At 35.8% G+C, this 19,902-nt stretch overlaps 2 protein-coding genes across 4 annotated transcripts; one reads left to right on the top strand and one right to left on the bottom strand.

The window, feature by feature from the left end:
* The first annotated feature begins 125 nt into the window (after window positions 1-125).
* On the top strand, window positions 126-19,853 carry limk1b (LIM domain kinase 1b). Of its 3 annotated transcripts, none has more exons than XM_051877010.1 (15): window positions 126-361; window positions 12,104-12,242; window positions 14,646-14,755; window positions 14,872-15,039; window positions 15,129-15,234; window positions 15,326-15,510; window positions 16,605-16,794; window positions 16,885-16,971; window positions 17,049-17,180; window positions 17,304-17,363; window positions 18,225-18,290; window positions 18,376-18,535; window positions 18,637-18,692; window positions 18,780-18,937; window positions 19,048-19,853. In XM_051877010.1, the coding sequence occupies exons 1-15, from the start codon at window positions 312-314 to the stop codon at window positions 19,112-19,114; spliced, it is 1,734 nt and encodes a 577-aa protein (XP_051732970.1). In that variant the 5' UTR covers window positions 126-311; the 3' UTR covers window positions 19,115-19,853. The 3 variants fall into 3 exon arrangements, with proteins under 3 accessions (XP_051732970.1, XP_051732969.1, XP_051732971.1); XM_051877009.1 differs by having other exon boundaries at window positions 19,028-19,853; XM_051877011.1 differs by lacking the exon at window positions 12,104-12,242 and having other exon boundaries at window positions 204-361; window positions 19,028-19,853.
* LOC127503343 (uncharacterized) lies at window positions 2,162-12,084 on the bottom strand. Its single transcript, XM_051877018.1, has 2 exons — window positions 7,482-12,084; window positions 2,162-6,616 (listed from the first exon to the last, which is right to left on the bottom strand). Exon 2 carries the CDS (start codon window positions 5,669-5,671, stop codon window positions 4,706-4,708), a length of 966 nt encoding a protein of 321 aa, XP_051732978.1. The 5' UTR covers window positions 5,672-6,616; window positions 7,482-12,084; the 3' UTR covers window positions 2,162-4,705.
* Window positions 19,854-19,902: the final 49 nt, after the last annotated feature.

The following is a 19,902-nucleotide window of genomic DNA, read 5'->3' as shown; positions in this document are numbered from 1 at the left end:
CGTCTCTGCACGGTCATATAGTTCATGAAGGCGATCAGCAGGTGACACTGGTCGGGTAACTCTATCCTCTGACAGTATGCATTCTTTCTGCAGACCAAAGCAGTAGAAGGTGGGCTAAAGTTAGGAGGAGGGGGAGGGATTTAAGTCTCTTCAGAGACACTTGGTTGGCAGGAAATAGAACAGTGCAGCATATGTAGATATGAAAGAAAAACGGCTTGAGTCTGTTTGCAACTGTTTTTCTCTCACTTCACTCCACCCCTGAAATGTGTGGGGGACAGTAAGAGGATTAGTAGAGCTCTAACACCGCTGCTATGCTCAAGTCTTGTCAGGACCAGTATTGCCGGAGAGGAGGGAATGCAAGGTAAGTCCAGTTGGACTCGTTTTGTTTACTAGTTTACGTTTTCTTTGAAATTTCAGTTTCTTTTTCTTTTCTTTTCCTTCGATGCTTCAAAATGGACTCATAGCTGTGGTTTTAGTCATTTTGGTACATGCCTCAGTGCATTTCTCGTAAAAACAAAAACAGGAACTTTTTTTGTCAACAGTCTGCTGCTTTAGGGCTGTCATAATTCTTGGACTCGTAAATACGAGCTTATACTTTGTTACTGTATCTTCTAGATATGCTGTAAATTTTTGGTCTTGTGAGCTGGGTTGAGACCATAGCAGATAGCAGAATAGCAGAATTGTGTTTGTGTTTATGTAAATACAGAAAGATAATTCAGACTTTGTTGGCTTCACTGCAGTTCTGTCCACTTCAACTTCTCTACTGAGAACTGGTTAGAGATGCAGGAGAATTCACTGTCTTGCTGCCTTCACGTGCTCTCGGAATGATCGTAAACACGAGTTTCCTAGGTAAAATTGCATATGAACGCCCTCCCATTTCGAAACTTGAATGCGATGAGCTCGTAATCACGACTTCAGAAGTGGGAATTATCAAATTTCCGATAGCACGTGAAGGCAGCAAGACAGTGAATTGAATTAGATAGACTTTTGCAGTTCATTATAATGACAGCCAAACTTGTACAAAGAGGAATTATAAACGAGGATCTAGTTTCTAATTCTAACTGTTAAAGTGCAGTGTTACTAGCGGATGAAATCTGCAAAGTATCAAACTAAGGCCTATCTATTCTAGACAAAACACATTTGAGTTAAAGCAAGAGTTTCCACATTTAACAGAACTTGAGCAATTAAAAGTGAAAAGTATTTAACGTAAAAATAAGGTCCTATTACCATTAGTTAATGCATTAACTAACAATAAGCAATGCATTTGTTACAGTAATTAGTCTTTGTTAATATTACTTAATAAAAATACAACTGTTCATTGTTGGTTCATGTTATCTCAGGTCCAGTAAATAACATTAACGTAAATGCTTTAGAAGTATTTTTCATTGTTAGTTCATGATAACTAATATAGTTACCTAATGTTAACACATTTGTTGTAAAGTGTTTCCTTAAGTGTTTCCTTTTTAAAAATAGGCGGTCGAAGAGACTCAAACTGATGCTCAAACTTTGTAAAGAAACCAGTTCAATTACAATCCACACAAAATGTTAATCAGAAACCATTTATTTATTTGAGATGAGGTTATGAAGGTTATAGTTATGTATTAATAATATGCTGCAAACCTTTTTACCAATAAGGTCTATTTGCTGTTGTAAATGAGTAAATATATTTTTTTGCTTGGAAATGTAATTGAGTAAAAGTGCAAGTATTCAGTTTCAGTTGTACTCAAGTAAAGTACAAATTCTCCAAAGCAATACTTAAAGGGATAGTTCACCCCAAAATGAAAATTCGGTCATCATTTAGTCACCCTCAAATTGTTCCAAACCTGTATGAATTTCTTTCTTCTGCTGAACACAAAACAAGACATTTTGAAGAATGCCCCCATTGACTTCCATAGTATATTTTTTTTCCATACTATGGAAGTCAGTGGGGTCCATCAACTGTTTGGTTACCCATATTCTTTAAAATATCTTCTTTTGTGTTCAGCAGAAGAAAGAAATTCATACAGGTTTGGAACAACTTGAGGGTGAGTAAATGATGACAGAATTTACTGTACTTTACACCCACAGAAAAAAAAAAGGGTTTAAAATTGTACCTTTGGGGGTACAACAGCTTGTCGCTGGGGCAGTATCTTTAAAGGGACATTTTTGTACCTTTTTTACTCCAAAAAAAGTACTAATATCAGAGGTGTAAGGTTCAGGTTTAGAAAGTAAAAGTCCTCCTCAGTGTTTTGTTCCAGTCACCTGGATTTTCTAATTAGCACAGTTTTTCAACTAGGAAGTACACAGCAAAAACTCTAGTGTTAAATTAACTCTCCTGGGAGTATATGTGAGACCACACTCAAGAGTGTTAAAGTGTTAAAATAAGAGTGTTAAATGAACACTGAAGCAGTGTTAAAGTTAATGAGATAATTAAGTGATTAATTGAGTGATGATTGACCATTATTGAAGATTCCTGATGTTAACAAGCAGAATCACCAAAGGAGAAAATCACAATTTTTAAGTCACCATCATGGAGATTGCTTTTGTTGGGCTCTTGACCCTTGACTTTTTAATATTAGATTTTGTTTGGGCTGTTGTACTGTTGTAACAGCAAGACAAGCGAAGAGAAAATATGATCAGGTGGTGTTGGTTATGTTTTTACATAATCATTATTTGACCTGAATCACCAAACTCATTTAGAGCCCAATCTCTGAGTTAGATTTACATTATTGATTACAGCAGCACTGTGATTCTACAGCAGAAGATCCAGCTTTTTCAATATAATCCAAAGGATTATCATTGTTCTGATTAAAAAATAAAAATAAAAAAACGGGGAGGACTTTTACTTTCTGAACCTGGACTTTACACCTCTGATATTTGTACCTTTTTGGAGTAAAAAAGGTACAAAAATGAACCCTTTAAAGGTAATGCCCCAGTGACAATTTGTTGCACCCCTAAAGGTACAATTTTAAAACCATTGTGTACAGTAAATTACTGTACTTTACACCTCTGCTTTTCTGCTCTCTGTTTGCTATGTGCAAGGCTTCATGGTGTGTGTGTGTGCGTGTGTGTGTGTGCACGAGTGTGTTTGTGTTTATAATTTGCATGTGTTTCTGTGAGAGGGCTGTATGATGTTGAATGGAAGGATGGAAGAGCAGATAACCACCAGCTGTGGAACACATGACAGGCATCCTGCTCAGATGTTGCAAGAGAGGAAAAGCCCCTGGAATTCACTCTAGCATTTTATTCAACTCAGGCCCATTCTGTCAGGGGTAGAGTGTAGTTGAATTCAAGGGATTTTTAATAAAAACAAAGTGTGATAGCATACACATACCAATGAAACGTTAACATGAGACAATGAACTGAAGGAACAGTATATATTATGCAAAATTCACTTTTATAAGGTGTTTGAACACAGATGTGTGTCCACCAGTGTGTGTAAACAACCAGCCTATAATGGTAAAAATCCACCCACTCCTTTTTTTTTATAATCTCCACGATCTGCCCTATTAGCATAGATACCGCCCTGAGAGAGCCGCAGCAGTCCACCATTTTGTTTACTCACTGTAGGAGCTGGAGATATACAATGTCTGTGCCAAAAAAAAAGAAAATTACAAATGTTCTCTTATTGGATGTACCAATGAGCATAAGAGTCTCCTAGACTCCTATTAGTCTCCTAGACATTGCATCTGAGTCACTGAGGACACCGTGGTTGATTTTCAATTATGAAGGAAATGTGCCGAAGAAAGTCAGTAAAGTGTTATATATTTGCGCAAATCTTTTTATGCCGGACTGCATCACAAACGAGGGTAAGTTTAGCGCTGGATTTGCACAAAAGATTAACATGACGGTACATGCTAGTCTATGAGTTGAATCAACTCCACAACTACACAAATTTATCCACTAACCATTTAGAAACATCCAGTTGCATTCTAAAAGTTCTAAAAGTAACTTCTTCCTGAGTCTCTCCATCAGTGTCTGACTCCGGTTTGAACAATGTAAGTCTGAACACGAGATAGGACTAACTGCAGAACCGCAGAACCATACGTCATGACAGTCTGAGGACGACAGCGCCAGACTAACAGCCTGAGGCCGGAAGTGGGCAAATTTATCTTCGTAGGCATTGCTCCATTTGGAGCTTTTTAAAGTTTAAAACCATGTTAATGTCAAATATTTTATTAAAACGATCTAACTGAAATGATAGATAGATTAGATAGATACTCGCGTTGTGTTAATAGCTCAATCATATACACACAAACACATAAAAGTTACTATATATATACAAACCCGATTCCAAAAAAGTTGGGACACTGTACAAATTGTGAATAAAAAAGGAATGCAATGATGTGGAAGTTTCAAATTTCCATATTTTATTCAGAATACAACATAAATGACATATCAAATGTTTAAACTGAGAAAATGTTTTATTTTAAGGGAAAAATAAGTTGATTTTAAATTTCATGGCATCAACACATCTCAAAAAAGTTGGGACAAGGCCATGTTTACCACTGTGTGGCATCCCCTCTTCTTTTTATAACAGTCTGCAAACGTCTGGGGACTGAGGAGACAAGTTGCTCAAGTTTAGGAATAGGAATGTTGTCCCATTCTTGTCTAATACAGGCTTCTAGTTGCTCAACTGTCTTAGGTCTTCTTTGTCGCATCTTCCTCTTTATGATGCGCCAAATGTTTTCTATGGGTGAAAGATCTGGACTGCAGGCTGGCCATTTCAGTACCCGGATCCTTCTTCTACGCAGCCGTGATGTTGTAATTGATGCAGTATGTGGTCTGGCATCGTCATGTTGGAAAATCTTCCCTGAAAGAGATGACGTCTGGATGGGAGCATATGTTGTTCTAGAACTTGGATATACCTTTCAGCATTGATGGTGCCTTTCCAGATGTGTAAGCTGCCCATGCCACACGCACTCATGCAACCCCATACCATTAGAGATGCAGGCTTCTGAACTGAGCGCTGATAACAACTTGGGTTGTCCTTGTCCTCTTTAGTCCGAATGACATGGCGTCCCAGTTTTCCAAAAAGAAGTTCAAATTTTGATTCGTCTGACCACAGAACAGTTTTCCACTTTGCCACAGTCCATTTTAAATGAGCCCTGGCCCAGAGAAAACGCCTGCGCTTCTGGATCATGTTTAGATATGGCTTCTTTTTTGACCTAGAGAGTTTTAGCCGACAACGGCGAATGGCACGGTGGATTGTGTTCACCGACAATGTTTTCTGGAAGTATTCCTGAGCCCATGTTGTGATTTCCATTACAGTAGCATTCCTGTATGTGATGCAGTGCCGTCTAAGGGCCCGAAGATCACTGGCATCCTGTATGGTTTTCCGGCCTTGACCCTTACGCACAGAGATTGTTCCAGATTCTCTGAATCTTTGGATGATATTATGCACTGTAGATGATGATAACTTCAAACTCTTTGCAATTTTTCTCTGAGTAACTCCTTTCTGATATTGCTCCACTATTTTTCGCCGCAGCATTGGGGGAATTGGTGATCCTCTGCCCATCTTGTCTTTTGAGAGACACTGCCACTCTGAGAGGCTCTTTTTATACTCAATCATGTTGCCAACTGACCTAATAAGTTGCAAATTGGTCCTCCAGCTGTTCCTTATATGTACATTTAACTTTTCCAGCCTCTTACTGCTACATGTCCCAACTTTTTTGGAATGTGTAGCTCTCATGAAATCCAAAATGAGCCAATATTTGGCATGACATTTCAAAATGTCTCACTTTCAACATTTGATATGTTATCTATATTCTATTGTGAATAAAATATAAGTTTATGAGATTTGTAAATTATTGCATTCCTTTTTTATTCACAATTTGTACAGTGTCCCAACTTTTTTGGAATTAGGTTTGTATATATATGTGTATATATATATATATATATATATATATATAGCCTGTGTGTGTGTTAAACCCCCCTTGTAACCTTTTAAATATTTTAAAAGTTCTTCAACTTGTTTTATGTCTTAAATGATTAACTGAATATAAATTGAACACAAAGCTTAAACAATAAAAATGATAAACATTTATTAATTTGTCATAAAATGTATATTTTTCTCAAGCATTTTTTCATAATATTTAATACACATTACACGGTTGTACACTAGATTACATGAATTAAGCAAATTCAGATACATCAAACTCAAAAACAAAACACAAAAGTTATTATTTCATTTAAATAAAATGTACTTTTCCCCCTAAGTAGCAAAAGCATTATATAGCTACTAGCTGTGCTTTGCTCTAAAAAATGAACCAAAGAGTGTAAATTGAACAAATTATTGCAACGCAGGTACATGATGACAAATTAAATCTTTAAAAAAAAAAAAAAAATCAAATCTCCATAAGCACCATAATCTCCATAATTACAAGACTCTTTTTGTCCAGACACTCATTAAGAAAAATGTCCATATCATCCTTAATTTGGAAGCAAAACACTAAAGGCTCTTTGGCCAGTTTTCTGTCATCATCCGTTTCAGCCTGTGAAAGTTGAAGAAGGGCTTTTCCCTGGTCTTCCTCTTTCAATATCAGAAAGCACGGCTCTTCCACTAAACCCTTGAAGACTTTTGGTTGTTGTGCAGCCGTTCAAGTGCAGAGCAGAGGTCTTCTGTGATCTGAGGCTCCTTCATGAGAGAAGGGTACAAACAAATGGGATGAAATGTTAGAGGTGTATTTAACAATACTTTGTGTTTTAGTCAGGATGCAGCACAGCATGTATAATAAAATTTTGACATTCTGCTTTTCTCATGTTTATATATTGAAGACATAAATCATACCCTGTCACTAATGAAATTAAAGTTCAGTTTTAATTAAAAAAAAAAAAAAAAGGTAAGCAATTCACATGGCTTTTCACACTGCACTTAACCCCAGGTTATCATCATCCTAAACACCACTTTTAACTGTGGGTAAAGTAACGCTCCACATATTGCTTGTATATTTACATGCTTTTGACAGTCACAGAAACACTGTGCATTGTATATAAATAGAAAATTCAGCATTGGAAGGAAAGAAAAAAAACAACAAATGCTGACAGAAAATGCAACAATTGCAGTGCAGAAAATACTGTTTCATTCTTTTATCGTCTGAAATCATTCAAAATTCAGGATAAACTTGATAGTAAAGTTGACTATACGTAATGAGGATGTGCAATGACTGAGCATTTATGTAAACATATTGTGTGCTTTGTTCATCCGATCGGTGACACTGACACTGCAAATATGCAAATAAGGACATTAACCCAGGGCTTAGTAATGTACAGTGTGAAACTCTGTGTATGAATACTCAGGATTAATTGTTAACCTCAGGTAAATGATGATCAGTGTGAAACGTGAATTAAGATAACCCAGGATTCTGTTTACCTGGGGTTTACAATCACCCATGGTTAACTATTTCAAGTATGAAAAGCCCTCATATTTGTTTTTTTCATTCTAATTAAAAGAGAAGTTCATACATTTTTAAAAACTTTTAACTTTCCCTTCTTTTTCTTACCATTAACATGAAGATCCCACAGAGCTGGTCAACTGTTGTAGAACATTATAAAACAATAGAATACTATTAAATTATTCCTGAAAAGATTTGACAGATATAACAACACACCATCTGTATAAGTAGTTTATGTGTTTGTGAAAGTCTTATAAAACTAACCTTGTTTTTGATCAGCTTCCATTGTCCTGGGGTGATTCTGCTTGTCAATTTACTGCATTGCAAAATCAAAACAGAAAAACTTAAATATATAACCATAAAAATTGCATAAAAGAGACAAGTTTCGTTGTTCTAAAGTCAAAATTACTAGTTACTGCATTGACCAAACATTTTAAATTCAGAATACAAAAGAAACGTCCATACCTCCATGGACAACAGCCTTTTTGAAGTGAATTTGAACTTGTGCCATCTGGTCGGTTTAAGAACACTGGGCAGTGGAAATTGTTGCAGCACATTTTGCATCACTGTAAATGAAGTAAAGCAGAGCATCTCCCAATACTAATATGCCTCTAAAAATCCACAAAAACATTGGTCAGTATTGTAAAATGTAACCAATGAAATAAAATACAGCACCAACAACAAAGTAAAATCACAAACCATGAATATGTAACCACCCAGGTGAAAAAATACTATAGTAAATACTATAGTGTTTTTGAACCATACTGTAGTAAACTGTAGTAGCCTATACTGTATATATAGTATTTACAACACTTTGTTAATGAATGCTACATAATACTGTAGTATTAACTATAGTAAACTGATAAACAGTTATAAATACTGTAGTATACTTTAGTTTTTACTACAGTAAACTGTAGTGTATATTGTAGTATAATATACCCTAAAGTTGTAGAATACAGTACAATATTGGGTAATTTGTTTATATTACTATAGTTGTTATATTATCACAGCAACTATAGAATTACCACAATAAATTAATTCAAGTACTTATAGTACTATAGTATGGTTCAAAAACACTATAGTATTTACTATAAATTACTATCTTATTTTTTCACCTGGGCGCAAGCAACGTGATACGATTTGTAAAATATCAAAAGACGCGATAAAGTGACTTTGAAGCACATTTACAAAATATTTGAGTAATGTTAAGTGTTAACGATTGATTAAATACACAACAAATAAACGTGATCGATTAAAAACAACACAAATAAACTTGTGTTTGTTTGTCGCTAACTCCGCCCACATCCGGCGAGAGACTGTTACTCCGCCCACTTCCAGCCTCGGGCTGTTAGTCTGGTGCTGTCGTCCTCAGACTGTCATGACATATGGTTCTGTGGTTCTGCAGTTGGTTATTGTTGCTGAACACTGCTACTGACGATCGTCATTTTGGCTGCATGAGATTCTACAGCTTTGTTGTTGTTGTATCCAAAGTGCAAGCTGTTAAATCTTCGCCCTATTCTGGAAAGGGGGCCGGGAGCAGTAGCTCATTTGCATTTAAAGGGACACAGAAAAACAGCATGTTTTTGCTCACACCCAAATAGGGGTAAATTTGACAAGCTATAATAAATGATCTGTGGGGTATTTTGAGCTGAAACTTCACAGACACATTCCGGGGACACCAGAGACTTATATAACATCTTGTGAAAAGGGGCATAATAGGTCCCTTTTAAAGTGCCCCTATTATGCCTTTTTTAAGGTTCCTAATATTGTTTTGGAAGTCTCCTACAATAGGTTTACATGCATGCAAGGTCAAAAAAACTTTAGTTTTCTCATAATATACATTTAATTTTTACCTCAGTTCTCAATGATTCGTAAACAGTTCCTTAGAAGCAGTTCGAAGAATCAGTCTCTCTAAACCCCTCCTTTCCGTGCCTACACTGCTCTGATTGGTCAGATGGCCTAATCCTTTCTGATTGGTCTACCGTGGACACCGCCTGCCTGAAACGAAATGGCCATTGCCATAACTGAATGACAGCTATCAATTCGCAAGACATTTTATACAATGTATGGACAGAAAAGATGGCATCGAGTCCAAGTCCGATAATGTAATTATCTGAAGTAGACGATCAACCAGAAATCGATTCGCAATCACGACTGGAGCAGGCTGTTTCTCGGTGGTAAGTGTCACCTTAGTTTGCATTATTTATAAGACGTGATAGCAGCATCATTGTTATACTTATAGGTGCACCTGTGGGAACTTTATCAGAATGCCAAGCAAAGCTGAAAACCTCTAAACATAAGATGAACATTTAGGCCAGATGTGTACACAGACCTTTTCTCGCCATAACTATTAACAAAGAAAAATGGCTATATTATTGTTTGACATTACAAGGGGTGTTTACTGTTTAGAGAGAATACTTCAACTAGTTTGCGCGGACTAGCTTGGACAGTGCGCGCATCTTTACATCCTATTACAATACAGATAGAGCATCAAAAATATTCTCGTCGCTTTATAATATTAATATTGAACCACTGTACTCACATGAACTGATTTAAATATGTTTTTAAGTACATTAATGGATCTTGAGAGAGGAAATGTCATTGCTGGCTATGGAGGCCTCACTGAGCCATCGGATTTCAACAAAAATATCTTAATTTGTGTTCTGAAGTTTAACGAAGCTCTTACAGGTGTGGAACGGTAATAAATGACATTATTTTCATTTTTGGGTGAACTAACCCTTTAAAAGAGTCTTGATTGGCTGTAAATGCTTTTATCATTCATCAGCTGAAAATATCGTTCTGAAAGTGATTCCAAAGATATCGTTCCGCTGTGCTGTTATCATTGTAGTTGTAGTGTGTGGACTTTGCTGTTCTTTTATATTTAGAATGATTTTTTTTAAGATATCTTTATCGTGATAGTTGTCATCCTTTGTGTGAACGGGCCTTTATTCTAATAGTAGTTAACCCTAGAATGCATGAACCAAAAAACTACATAAATGCATAAAGAGGCTCAAAATGACCATGTGAAAATGATCTTTTCAGACAGTGTCAAGTCTTGTTTTGGTGTTATGGTTCATGTTTCATTTTTTTTATTTTGATGTTAATGCTTCATGTTTCATTGGTATGTTTCTTGGTTTACCATGTGCTCCCATGTCATGTGATTCCCTGTCCTCATGTGAATATGTCATGTGCTTCCCTTGTTCATGCGTCTTGTTCTGATTGGTTCCCTAGTCATGTTCTCTTTGGTTCATTGTTGATCATTCACAGGTGTGTCTTGTTTGTCATTAGTCTCTTTGTATAAATAGCCCTCATGTTTCATGGTTATCTTGTCTAGCTTTGTTCTCTGTATGTTACTGTTGGTGAGTGGTCATGGTCATGGTCGTTTTAAGTCAAGTCAGGTCTTTGTTTATTTTGTATTTTGTTCACATTATGGATTAAATAAACTACACATGGGTTCTCAACAGTCGCCTTCAGTGGACTTACACAGAGACCGAGCATTTCACATAAGATTTGCACCAGTGTTGCCAATTTAGGGATTTTGTCACTAGATTTAGTGACTTCCCCACCCTTTTTGAGACTTTTTCAAAAGTTTAGGGACAAATCTAGCAACTTCTTGGACAAACCTTATCTAGATTCTTATTTTGCCCACTGATCTCTATTTATATTTATATAGATCAATGAATTTGCCATTATGATGTCATATACATTTAGACATTTAGCTACCAGTTTTAGCTACTTTCAATTGAAAGCAGTTGGCAACGCTGATTTGCACCTTTTTAAGCATAACTTTTGTGCTTCCTTTGTTTGGGCCTTCAGCTGTCCTTTGGCCTTTCTCTACTGATCTACTGCATCTGAAATTGCATACTGTCTGAGTGGGTTCTACATTTGATGAAGAACTTCATGACTGCTAAAAAATATGCATGTGTATAGTATGAATAAAGTATTATAAAGTGTGAATGTGTGTAGTATGAATGCAATCTGGATGTACTACATCCATTGCCATGTTACCATTGTCATGTGAGCTATAGAGTGAGTTTTGTTGTTTCCCTGCCACTGACGATTCCTCTCCAGTGGCCTCATGGGATAGTAAGGTGTCCATTGGATGTAAACTTCAGAATCTTGGCAGAAATAGCAGGTCGTCCGGGTAAATTTTTTGCCTACTGTTTTATGAATACTTTAAATTCAGATGTATTGCTCATTTCACATACTGCTTTTCACCTACTACATAGTAGGGAGATATGCGTATTCAGACACAGTTTTGGTGTCTGAGGCAAATTCTTGGCTCAGAGCAAAAAAGTCAGAACAAATTTTTACAGTAAGTATTCAATAAAGTTTCAAGAAAATAAATATTATTGACAAAAATGTATCCAAAAATACTGTGTTGGGTCAAAATTCCATAGGAAATGTATTCAGGTTATTTGACCCACTTAATGCATTCTTGGGGTAATGATACAAAAAAAAAAATTTCTCCCCCACCCTATGACCATGAAACATGAAAAAGGCATTGATGAGGGTTAGAAACAAGTTTTTTGGAGAATTCATGGAATATCAAATAAATAAATGTTTTCCTTGATATTTTAAAAATCACAGCTTGCCGGGTCAATTTGACCCCCTTCATGCATTCTAGGGTTAAGAGCAGATCTGATACATCACATAGTATTTATATACAATTATAAATTATATATAATTTTTTTCTTTTTTTCTCTCTTTTTCTTCTGTCTTTTTGTTAGGTGTTGTGAATGCAATTCTGTTCTTTCGCATGGGTACTATGAAAGAGATGGACTGTTCTTCTGTAAGAAAGATTACTGGTCACGATTCAGAGAGCAGTGCCACAGCTGCTCAGAGTCTATCACCACCGGTCCCATTATGGTAAGAAGTTAGAACATAACATTGATAATAATATTCATAAACATTAGACATTTTTGATAAGAGGTGGAACTAATTGTTAAAGGTGCAATGTGTAATTTTTTTTTACAAAAACGCACTATAATAATAATAAGAAGAAGAAGTAGTAGTAGTGGAAGTCGTCTTGTTTATTAGAAGCAGAGACCGTTCTTTGTTAGAAGTAAGAAGAAACCTCATTGCTTGACTGGCTCTCTTTCTCAGACGACGACGTATAGCCCTATTCGCATGGGATTAGTATTATCTGGGGACCTCGTGTGATTTAGAAATGACCCTCCCCCCCACATCTGAATTTCGTGTGGCGCATTTGCACGGGATAAGTGAAGCCTGTGATTTTAGTCGAATTTACTGACTTTTCTCCTGGATGTGCACTATTTTGGATAGGCTATTGCTCGGAAATGTCTTGTCATTATAGGTCTAGCTGTATGATATTTCATAAACAGAAGAATGTTCCTTACTGCATGTTGCTATACTTGTCATCCATCTCCATCTAATCATTCTTTTTGTTTTCGCTCTTCTGATGGTTTTCAGCTTTCTCTTTCTGCAGATTGTATAGTTGTATGGTGTATAGAGATAAGACCCATCACCCAAAATTTTATCAAAACACTCAAACGCAGCCTCCATTCTGTGCGACATATGGATAAAAAGGCACACAGGAAACAAAAAACCTTGAAGAAAATGGTATACGACACCACCAAATCACAGAGATGCCGATTTGCACGGGACTAATATTATAACAGGACCTCGGTGTTCGGCGAAATATGTTAGGTCATTTGCGGGGGAGTTTTTATTTTACAAATTACAGACATGGCCGATTCGCACGGGATTAAGATCACAGACAACCTCTGCAATTATTACAAATGACTAGAGGTTACCAGGTAATACTAATCCTGTACGAATAGGGCTTTTGTCTTGTGTCGGCAAGATGGCCACTGTAGCTTCTCTATGTGCTTCGAAAGGGAGGGGTGAGCGACATTGGTTTCAGTTCGCAACCTCAACGCTAGATGCCACTAAAATTTACACATTGCACCTTTAAAGGGGAAACTGCTTGTTATAGTAATACATTAAATAGTATTTTCTTGTAAAACATTCTCCAATATTTACAACTACAAAAAATCTTTTTTTTTTTTTTTTTACAGTTTATTAGCCTTTATTTATTTATTTATTTATTGGCTGATATTGGATAATTGTGCATGCTCATTCCCTCTATTTTTACATTTTGATTACCTTTGTTGTCTTCTAACGCTTTATTAAAGCTATTTTTTAAAAACACTAATCATTTAAAACACTTTTAAACGTAATTTTAGCAAATCTCAAATTTAATATGCATTTCATACTTTACATTATAATTGTTACATGTATGGTTTATTTGTTCATGTTTAAAGTTTGTTTTCGTTAGTCACATGTTTTCCTTTGTTCAGTTTTTCCCGCCACCCTTTAGTTGCCATAGTTACAGATTGATTTGATTTTCAGTTCAGGTGTGTCTTGTTAATTATCTTGTTAAGCTCCCTTTGTTTGCTCTTGTGTATATATACACTGTGTTCTCCCTCAGTCTCTGTTGGTTCTCATTTGTAAGTAATGTGGTTTTCTCCTCTGTTTCTTCTGGTATTTGTCATTAAAGTCTGCCTTTCAGTATTCTTCCTTGCCGTGACCACCAAGTCCTTACCACCATTATGTAACAATGTTGTGATGCCTAAATTAACTTATAGCATTTAAAATGATTGGTCTTAGTTTTTAGTGGTTTATTTTTATTTATTTGTGTATTTGTTTTTTATTTTTTGTTATTGTTAAAATAATACAGAATTTTACTATTGGCCATAATATGAAAATAATTATCAGCTACTATAGATAATGCCTAGAAAGTAGCATCACTGTGTTTGAGTGCCGCTAAGCATTTACACTAACAAGACATCTGTAAATAATCTGTTATCCCGAAAGCAATGGAATTTACTAGAACAAAATATGACACCATTCAAATCTGTCATTTAATCTTTTTGAGAAGATACTGACTGGATCACTGGGTGTGAACCCAGTGAATTCATGAATACATTTACATAGTACATAGATTACATAATCAAACAACAATTCACTCACTAAACGGCGACAGTAATTTTATCTCTTTTATTAGCTAGAAGGTTAGCTTAAGAGTTTTTGTGTTTTGTCATTGCTTCCTGCTTTGACCTGAGGGCAGACGAGGCGACCCCTCCCACTCACAATCTCGCTTCCTTTCATTGTGCTGCTTCACTTCTGTAGAATGATGTAATCTGCCCTGTCCCATCCACCCTGTAACACCTCCCTCACCGTTTCAGCTGAATTAAAAAGTACTAGAACAAAATAGACTGACTTTGCCTCTTCCTTCCATCTCTGCAGGTGGCTGGGAAACATAAATACCATCCCGAGTGCTTTCTCTGTGAAAGCTGCGGCATGTTCATTGGAGATGGTGATTCTTTCACTTTAGTGGATTATACCAATTTATACTGGTTGGTTTTTGTCAAATCATTTCATTACTCATTGATCTTGTGGGGATTTTTTAATGGAAAATTTCCTCCGTTTGGTCTGGTTTATGATCTGTGTCTCTTTTCTTCTTCTCTCTTAGTGGACAATGTAATTACCAGAAGGTTTCAACACAGAATTCGGCAGCAAAAAGTTCACAGCTTCCTCATACAGTGACGTCAATGTCATTTCCTCCCGCTGCAGAAAGCAGGCGAGGTTTATCCTTCAATGTGGAGCAGAATGATGCAGGCCATTTGATCACCGTGTCTCGGTGAGTCATTATTTTAGACAGCCACTAAACACATTTTTATTCAGTTCATATTCATACTTCCCTTTTAAAAAAAATCCCTTGTGCGACAGGCTGGACTTGCATAACCTGAGTCCTGAAGTTAAGCCCTTGATCCATGTTGGAGACAGGATTCTTGAGATCAATGGAATCTCTGTCCAGAACATTCCACTCACTGAGGTCGGTCCAGTGACTGAGATAAGACAACAATACAATCTGCATGACGCATCTCATTTCACCATTATTATTTTTATCTCTTAATTTTTAACAGATAGATCTGGTGATTCATGATACAGAGCACTGGCTACAAATCACAATTGAACATGACCCTAAAGACCTCACAAAACAGGAGGACCTATCTGGCCTGCTGGGAGAAGAACTGGATCAGCCTGGAAAACTAGGTTTCTTTCCCCTTCCTGTCAGCAGACGACTAAGCCCTCGATCCAACAGTATTCTGTACGAATTATTGTTCTATCAGATTTTATTACATGTAATACTAAATTATGCAATTTTTTTTCTTACTTTCAGGTAAAAATATTTAAACATTTTAGCAAGATAAATTTTTTGAGAAGCAAAATGAGGCTGATTTTCAGAGAACGCATCCTGAAATAAGTTTTTTTTTTTTTTTTTTTTTTTTTCCCAGTGATCGTTTTTATTTACACTTTTTAAAAATACTTAGAACAAGAAAAAAAATTGGCAGTTGAGCACAAATGATGTATTAATTCATGACATATTCTCTGAAAACAACTCTCGATATCTTATATATGGATAGTTCACACAAAAACATAAATTCTGTAATCATTTACTCAAGACTCATGTCATTCCAAACCCTTAAGACTTTGGTTAATCATTCAAATACAAATTAAGATATGTTTTCATTGTTTGGTTGTAAATAAAAGCCTAAATGTAACTGTTCATCATATAAAGCGACCAAATCTCTTCACAAGACTTGGATTAATCTGCTCGGTTCAGATGGATTCTTTTTACAATGCCTTTTTTGGATCTTCTAAGTTTTGATTTCCTGGAATTTCAATGGAGGGACAGAAAACTCAGGATTTATCAAAAATAGCAACATTTGTATTTCAAAGGGTTTTGGAATGACATGAGGGTGAGATTTTGGATTAGATATCCCTTTAAAGCAATTTTGCTTCTCATGTAAGCTATTTTTTAAAGGGTATTTAGAGATTTTTGTTGGATAACAGTACTAAACATAAGAAAATGTGTCAATGTTATTTTATAAAAAATCAGTAAGCTTTTGTAATGATGTAAACAAATCCCTCTGTAATTGGATAAAAAGAGATTTAACAAAAATTTCAATTTCAATTATCTTAAATTCCCCCCTTTTAAAAACCTGATATAAAGGTTTGTTCTAGAGGTAGTTAAATGCTTTACATTTCCCACAAGCAATTTCCCTTTGAAGATAAAATACCAGTTTAGTATCAAAATATTTTTTGTTAATATTAAAAAGTACCAGATGATTTAAAAAAAAAAAGGTCATATTTCTGTCAGGCACTTACTATCATTGTTAATTTTTTTGTCTGCCTCTGCAGGCGCAGCTGCAGCATTGATAAAGGTCCATGCTCGCAACGTCATGCTGCAATTCTTTCCCATAGAAGAGACATTAATCGATCAGAGTCTCTGCGTTTTGACACTATGGACAAAACACAACGTATCTTCCGACCCTCCGACCTAATATATGGTGAAGTTTTGGGAAAAGGTTGTTTTGGACAAGCCATAAAGGTAAAGCAATGAGTCTGGCTGGGCTGACAGTGAAATACATTTGAGATCACATAGGTCACTAAAATACAAAAAAACCCTTTGGGTTGTCAGGTGACACATTTGGAAACAGGTGAGGTCATGGTGATTAAGGAACTACTTCAATTCGATGAAGAGACTCAGAAGACATTCCTGAAAGAGGTTTGTTATAGTTTTTACTTTATCATACTCTAAGCAGTAAATGGATTGTTTACTAATAAAAACTTGCTTGGCTCCAGGTCAAAGTAATGAGATGCCTGGAACATCCTAATGTCTTAAAGTTCATCGGCATTCTGTACAAAGACAAACGGCTGAACCTGATCTCTGAATATGTGCAAGGAGGAACGCTGAGGGACACCATCCAGAAGATGGTTTGAACATGTTTTTTCTTTACTGGATATACTTTCATTGCATGAAGTCCATATATTACTTGGCAAAAAAGCATTTTCTTGTGGTTCTGAGTGAGTAAACTCATTTTATCTGTCATAATTTAGGACTGGGATCACCCTTGGAAACATAGAGTGAGCTACGCCAAGGACATTGCCGCTGGAATGGTATGTAATGAAGAGCGATGAGTGTTTGCAGAATAGTAGAGATCAAATGTGAAGAAAACATTGAGTTTTAAATGTACATTACTATCCAACAATGCATGAAAATATTCCCATGGGATTACTCCTATCTTGTTCACTATTGCCTCATTCCTTAATGTAAAGACATGTCTTGACGTGGAATACGAATCTGAAGCTGAAGTTAAGTTAGCATCCAAATATGAAAGCTGTTTTGTATGGAAGCTTGTTTCTGCCACTGAATAAAAAATAAAAAAGGTATAATTGCAATCCTAACTTTTTTTCTAAAATTTTTTCTGCATTTGTGTTATAAAGTCAGAATTGCATGATATAAACTCGTAATTCTGATTTTTTTGTTGTTGTGAGTTTATATCTCGCAATTCTGACTTTATAACACAATTGCGGAAAAAAATCGGAGAAAAAAAAAGTTAGAATTGCAAGATAAAAAGTCGCAATATATTGCAATTCTGACTTTTTGCAATTGTTTATATCTCACAATTCTAACATTATAACTCACAATTTTGACTTTATTTCTCACAATTGTGAGTTTATATTTTACAATTCTGATATTATAACTGAGTTAACTCAACTTGAAGATAAGCTTTGTTTCAACTCAAAAATAGTCAAGACAACGCATTACTTTAAGTTAAAATTTAAACTTAAAGTAATGCATTGTCTTGACTATTTGTGAGTTGAAACAAAGGTTATCTTCAAGTTGAGTTAACTTATGTTTAGTTGAGTTAACTTACATTTTTAAGGCAGCAGGTGAACTTTCATTTCTAAGTTTAACCAGCTGAAAATGTTTTACAGTGAGTCTATATATTCATTTATTCTCTCTGTCCAATATAGGCTTACCTACATTCAATGAATGTCATCCATCGGGATCTAAACTCACACAACTGCTTTGTTCGAGAGGTCAGAATACATGTCAATACTCATAAACATAGAGAATGTCTTCAAACGAAACTGAATTGTGTGACAGTACAGGTTTTCCTCACAGAACCAAACCGTGGTAGTTGCTGACTTTGGTTTGGCTCAGCTTGTAAAGGAAGAAAAGACCTCCTCTCCTGGACAAATGTCCAAATTGAACAAACTTGGTCGTAAAAAGCGGTATACGGTGGTGGGGAACCCCTACTGGATGGCACCAGAAATGATCCACGGTGAGCCATATGAATCAACTATCAAAGTTAATAAGACTGACAGGGTAGAATTATTCCATTTAATTGTGACTTTTTTTGTACATACTATTTCTCACCTGCAGGAGAAGTCTACGATGAACGCGTTGACATTTTCTCATTCGGGATTGTGCTTTGTGAGGTAGACTTATATATTTCCCTACATTTAGTCATCATTTTTACTGAAATAGGCCTATAACTGAAGATATATGTATACTCCCCATAACAGATTATTGGAAGAGTATATGCCGATCCAGATTACCTCCCTCGTACACAGGAGTTTGGATTGAATGTGAATGAATTCCTGGAGCGCTTCTGGTTTAAAGAATGTCCTGCAGCTTTCTTTCCCATCGCAGTTCTGTGTTGTGCCTTGGAGGCTGAAAAACGGTGATTGTCGCTTACTAATCTACATAACCTTACCACAAACTAAATTTTATTTGCTAAAACGTAGCATTTTCTTCATATTCATTTCTATAGTCCCATTTTTGCCAAATTAGAGGAGTGGCTGGAGAACCTGCAGATGCATTTGGGGATCAGACTTCCTCTGATGTCGGAACTGGATAAGATCCGCCAAGCATTTTGGGAGAAGCACAGCCAGCCAAAACAAACTTATGGGATTCCTTCGAAACAGATGGAGAACTCGGCATTAGGCAGAAGCTGAGACTTGGCATGCCTATGTAGCAGACAACAGTGTTTTCATGTACTGAGCTTCAAATTCTCAGATTGTTATTTACAGTGACCCCACTTATATATGTATGAATGTCATTACATGCTTCTCTCATTGAATTCACTTTTCTGAGCCAGTTTTTGCAATGACTTTTACTATTTTTGTCTTAATTTTGAAGAGAATATCTATTGTTTATCATTTAAAACTTATTTTTGTGAAATGTTTTGCTTGAAAAGCTTGTTTGTGGTATAATAATTCATTAGGCTACAATAGACATCATTTGATTTTGGTTTTTTATGTAAAGCAAAGTCATTTGTCCATTTTAAGTCTCCAAATGCATTTTGGGGTCACTGTATGTTTTACAAGCTATTGTTTATACAGTCTGGTGCAACTATTTAATCTCAGACAAAAAGGTGCTCTAGATTCTTCTTGAGAAAACAGTATTATAAATTTAAGCTAAAAGAAGACCATAAAATTAGCATAAGAATAGTTAGTTAATCTGTTGTCTACTTTAATTGTCTTTTTATGTTTCTAAGTACGATTGAACATATTTTATTTTTACATTTATGTAGCTAGGCCCTATGTCTAATTGTTACTCCATCTGAATGAACGAATAAATGTCATGTTTTCATTTGATTTCATTTGAGCCGGCGGTTTAACGGTCACCGAAACAGATCCTCCTTTA

This window comes from Ctenopharyngodon idella, chromosome 21 (genome assembly GCF_019924925.1).
Source record: "Ctenopharyngodon idella isolate HZGC_01 chromosome 21, HZGC01, whole genome shotgun sequence".
Classification (NCBI taxonomy): domain Eukaryota; kingdom Metazoa; phylum Chordata; class Actinopteri; order Cypriniformes; family Xenocyprididae; genus Ctenopharyngodon; species Ctenopharyngodon idella.
Note: the sequence above shows the minus strand (reverse complement) of the source record. Positions and strands in the feature narration are given on the sequence as shown.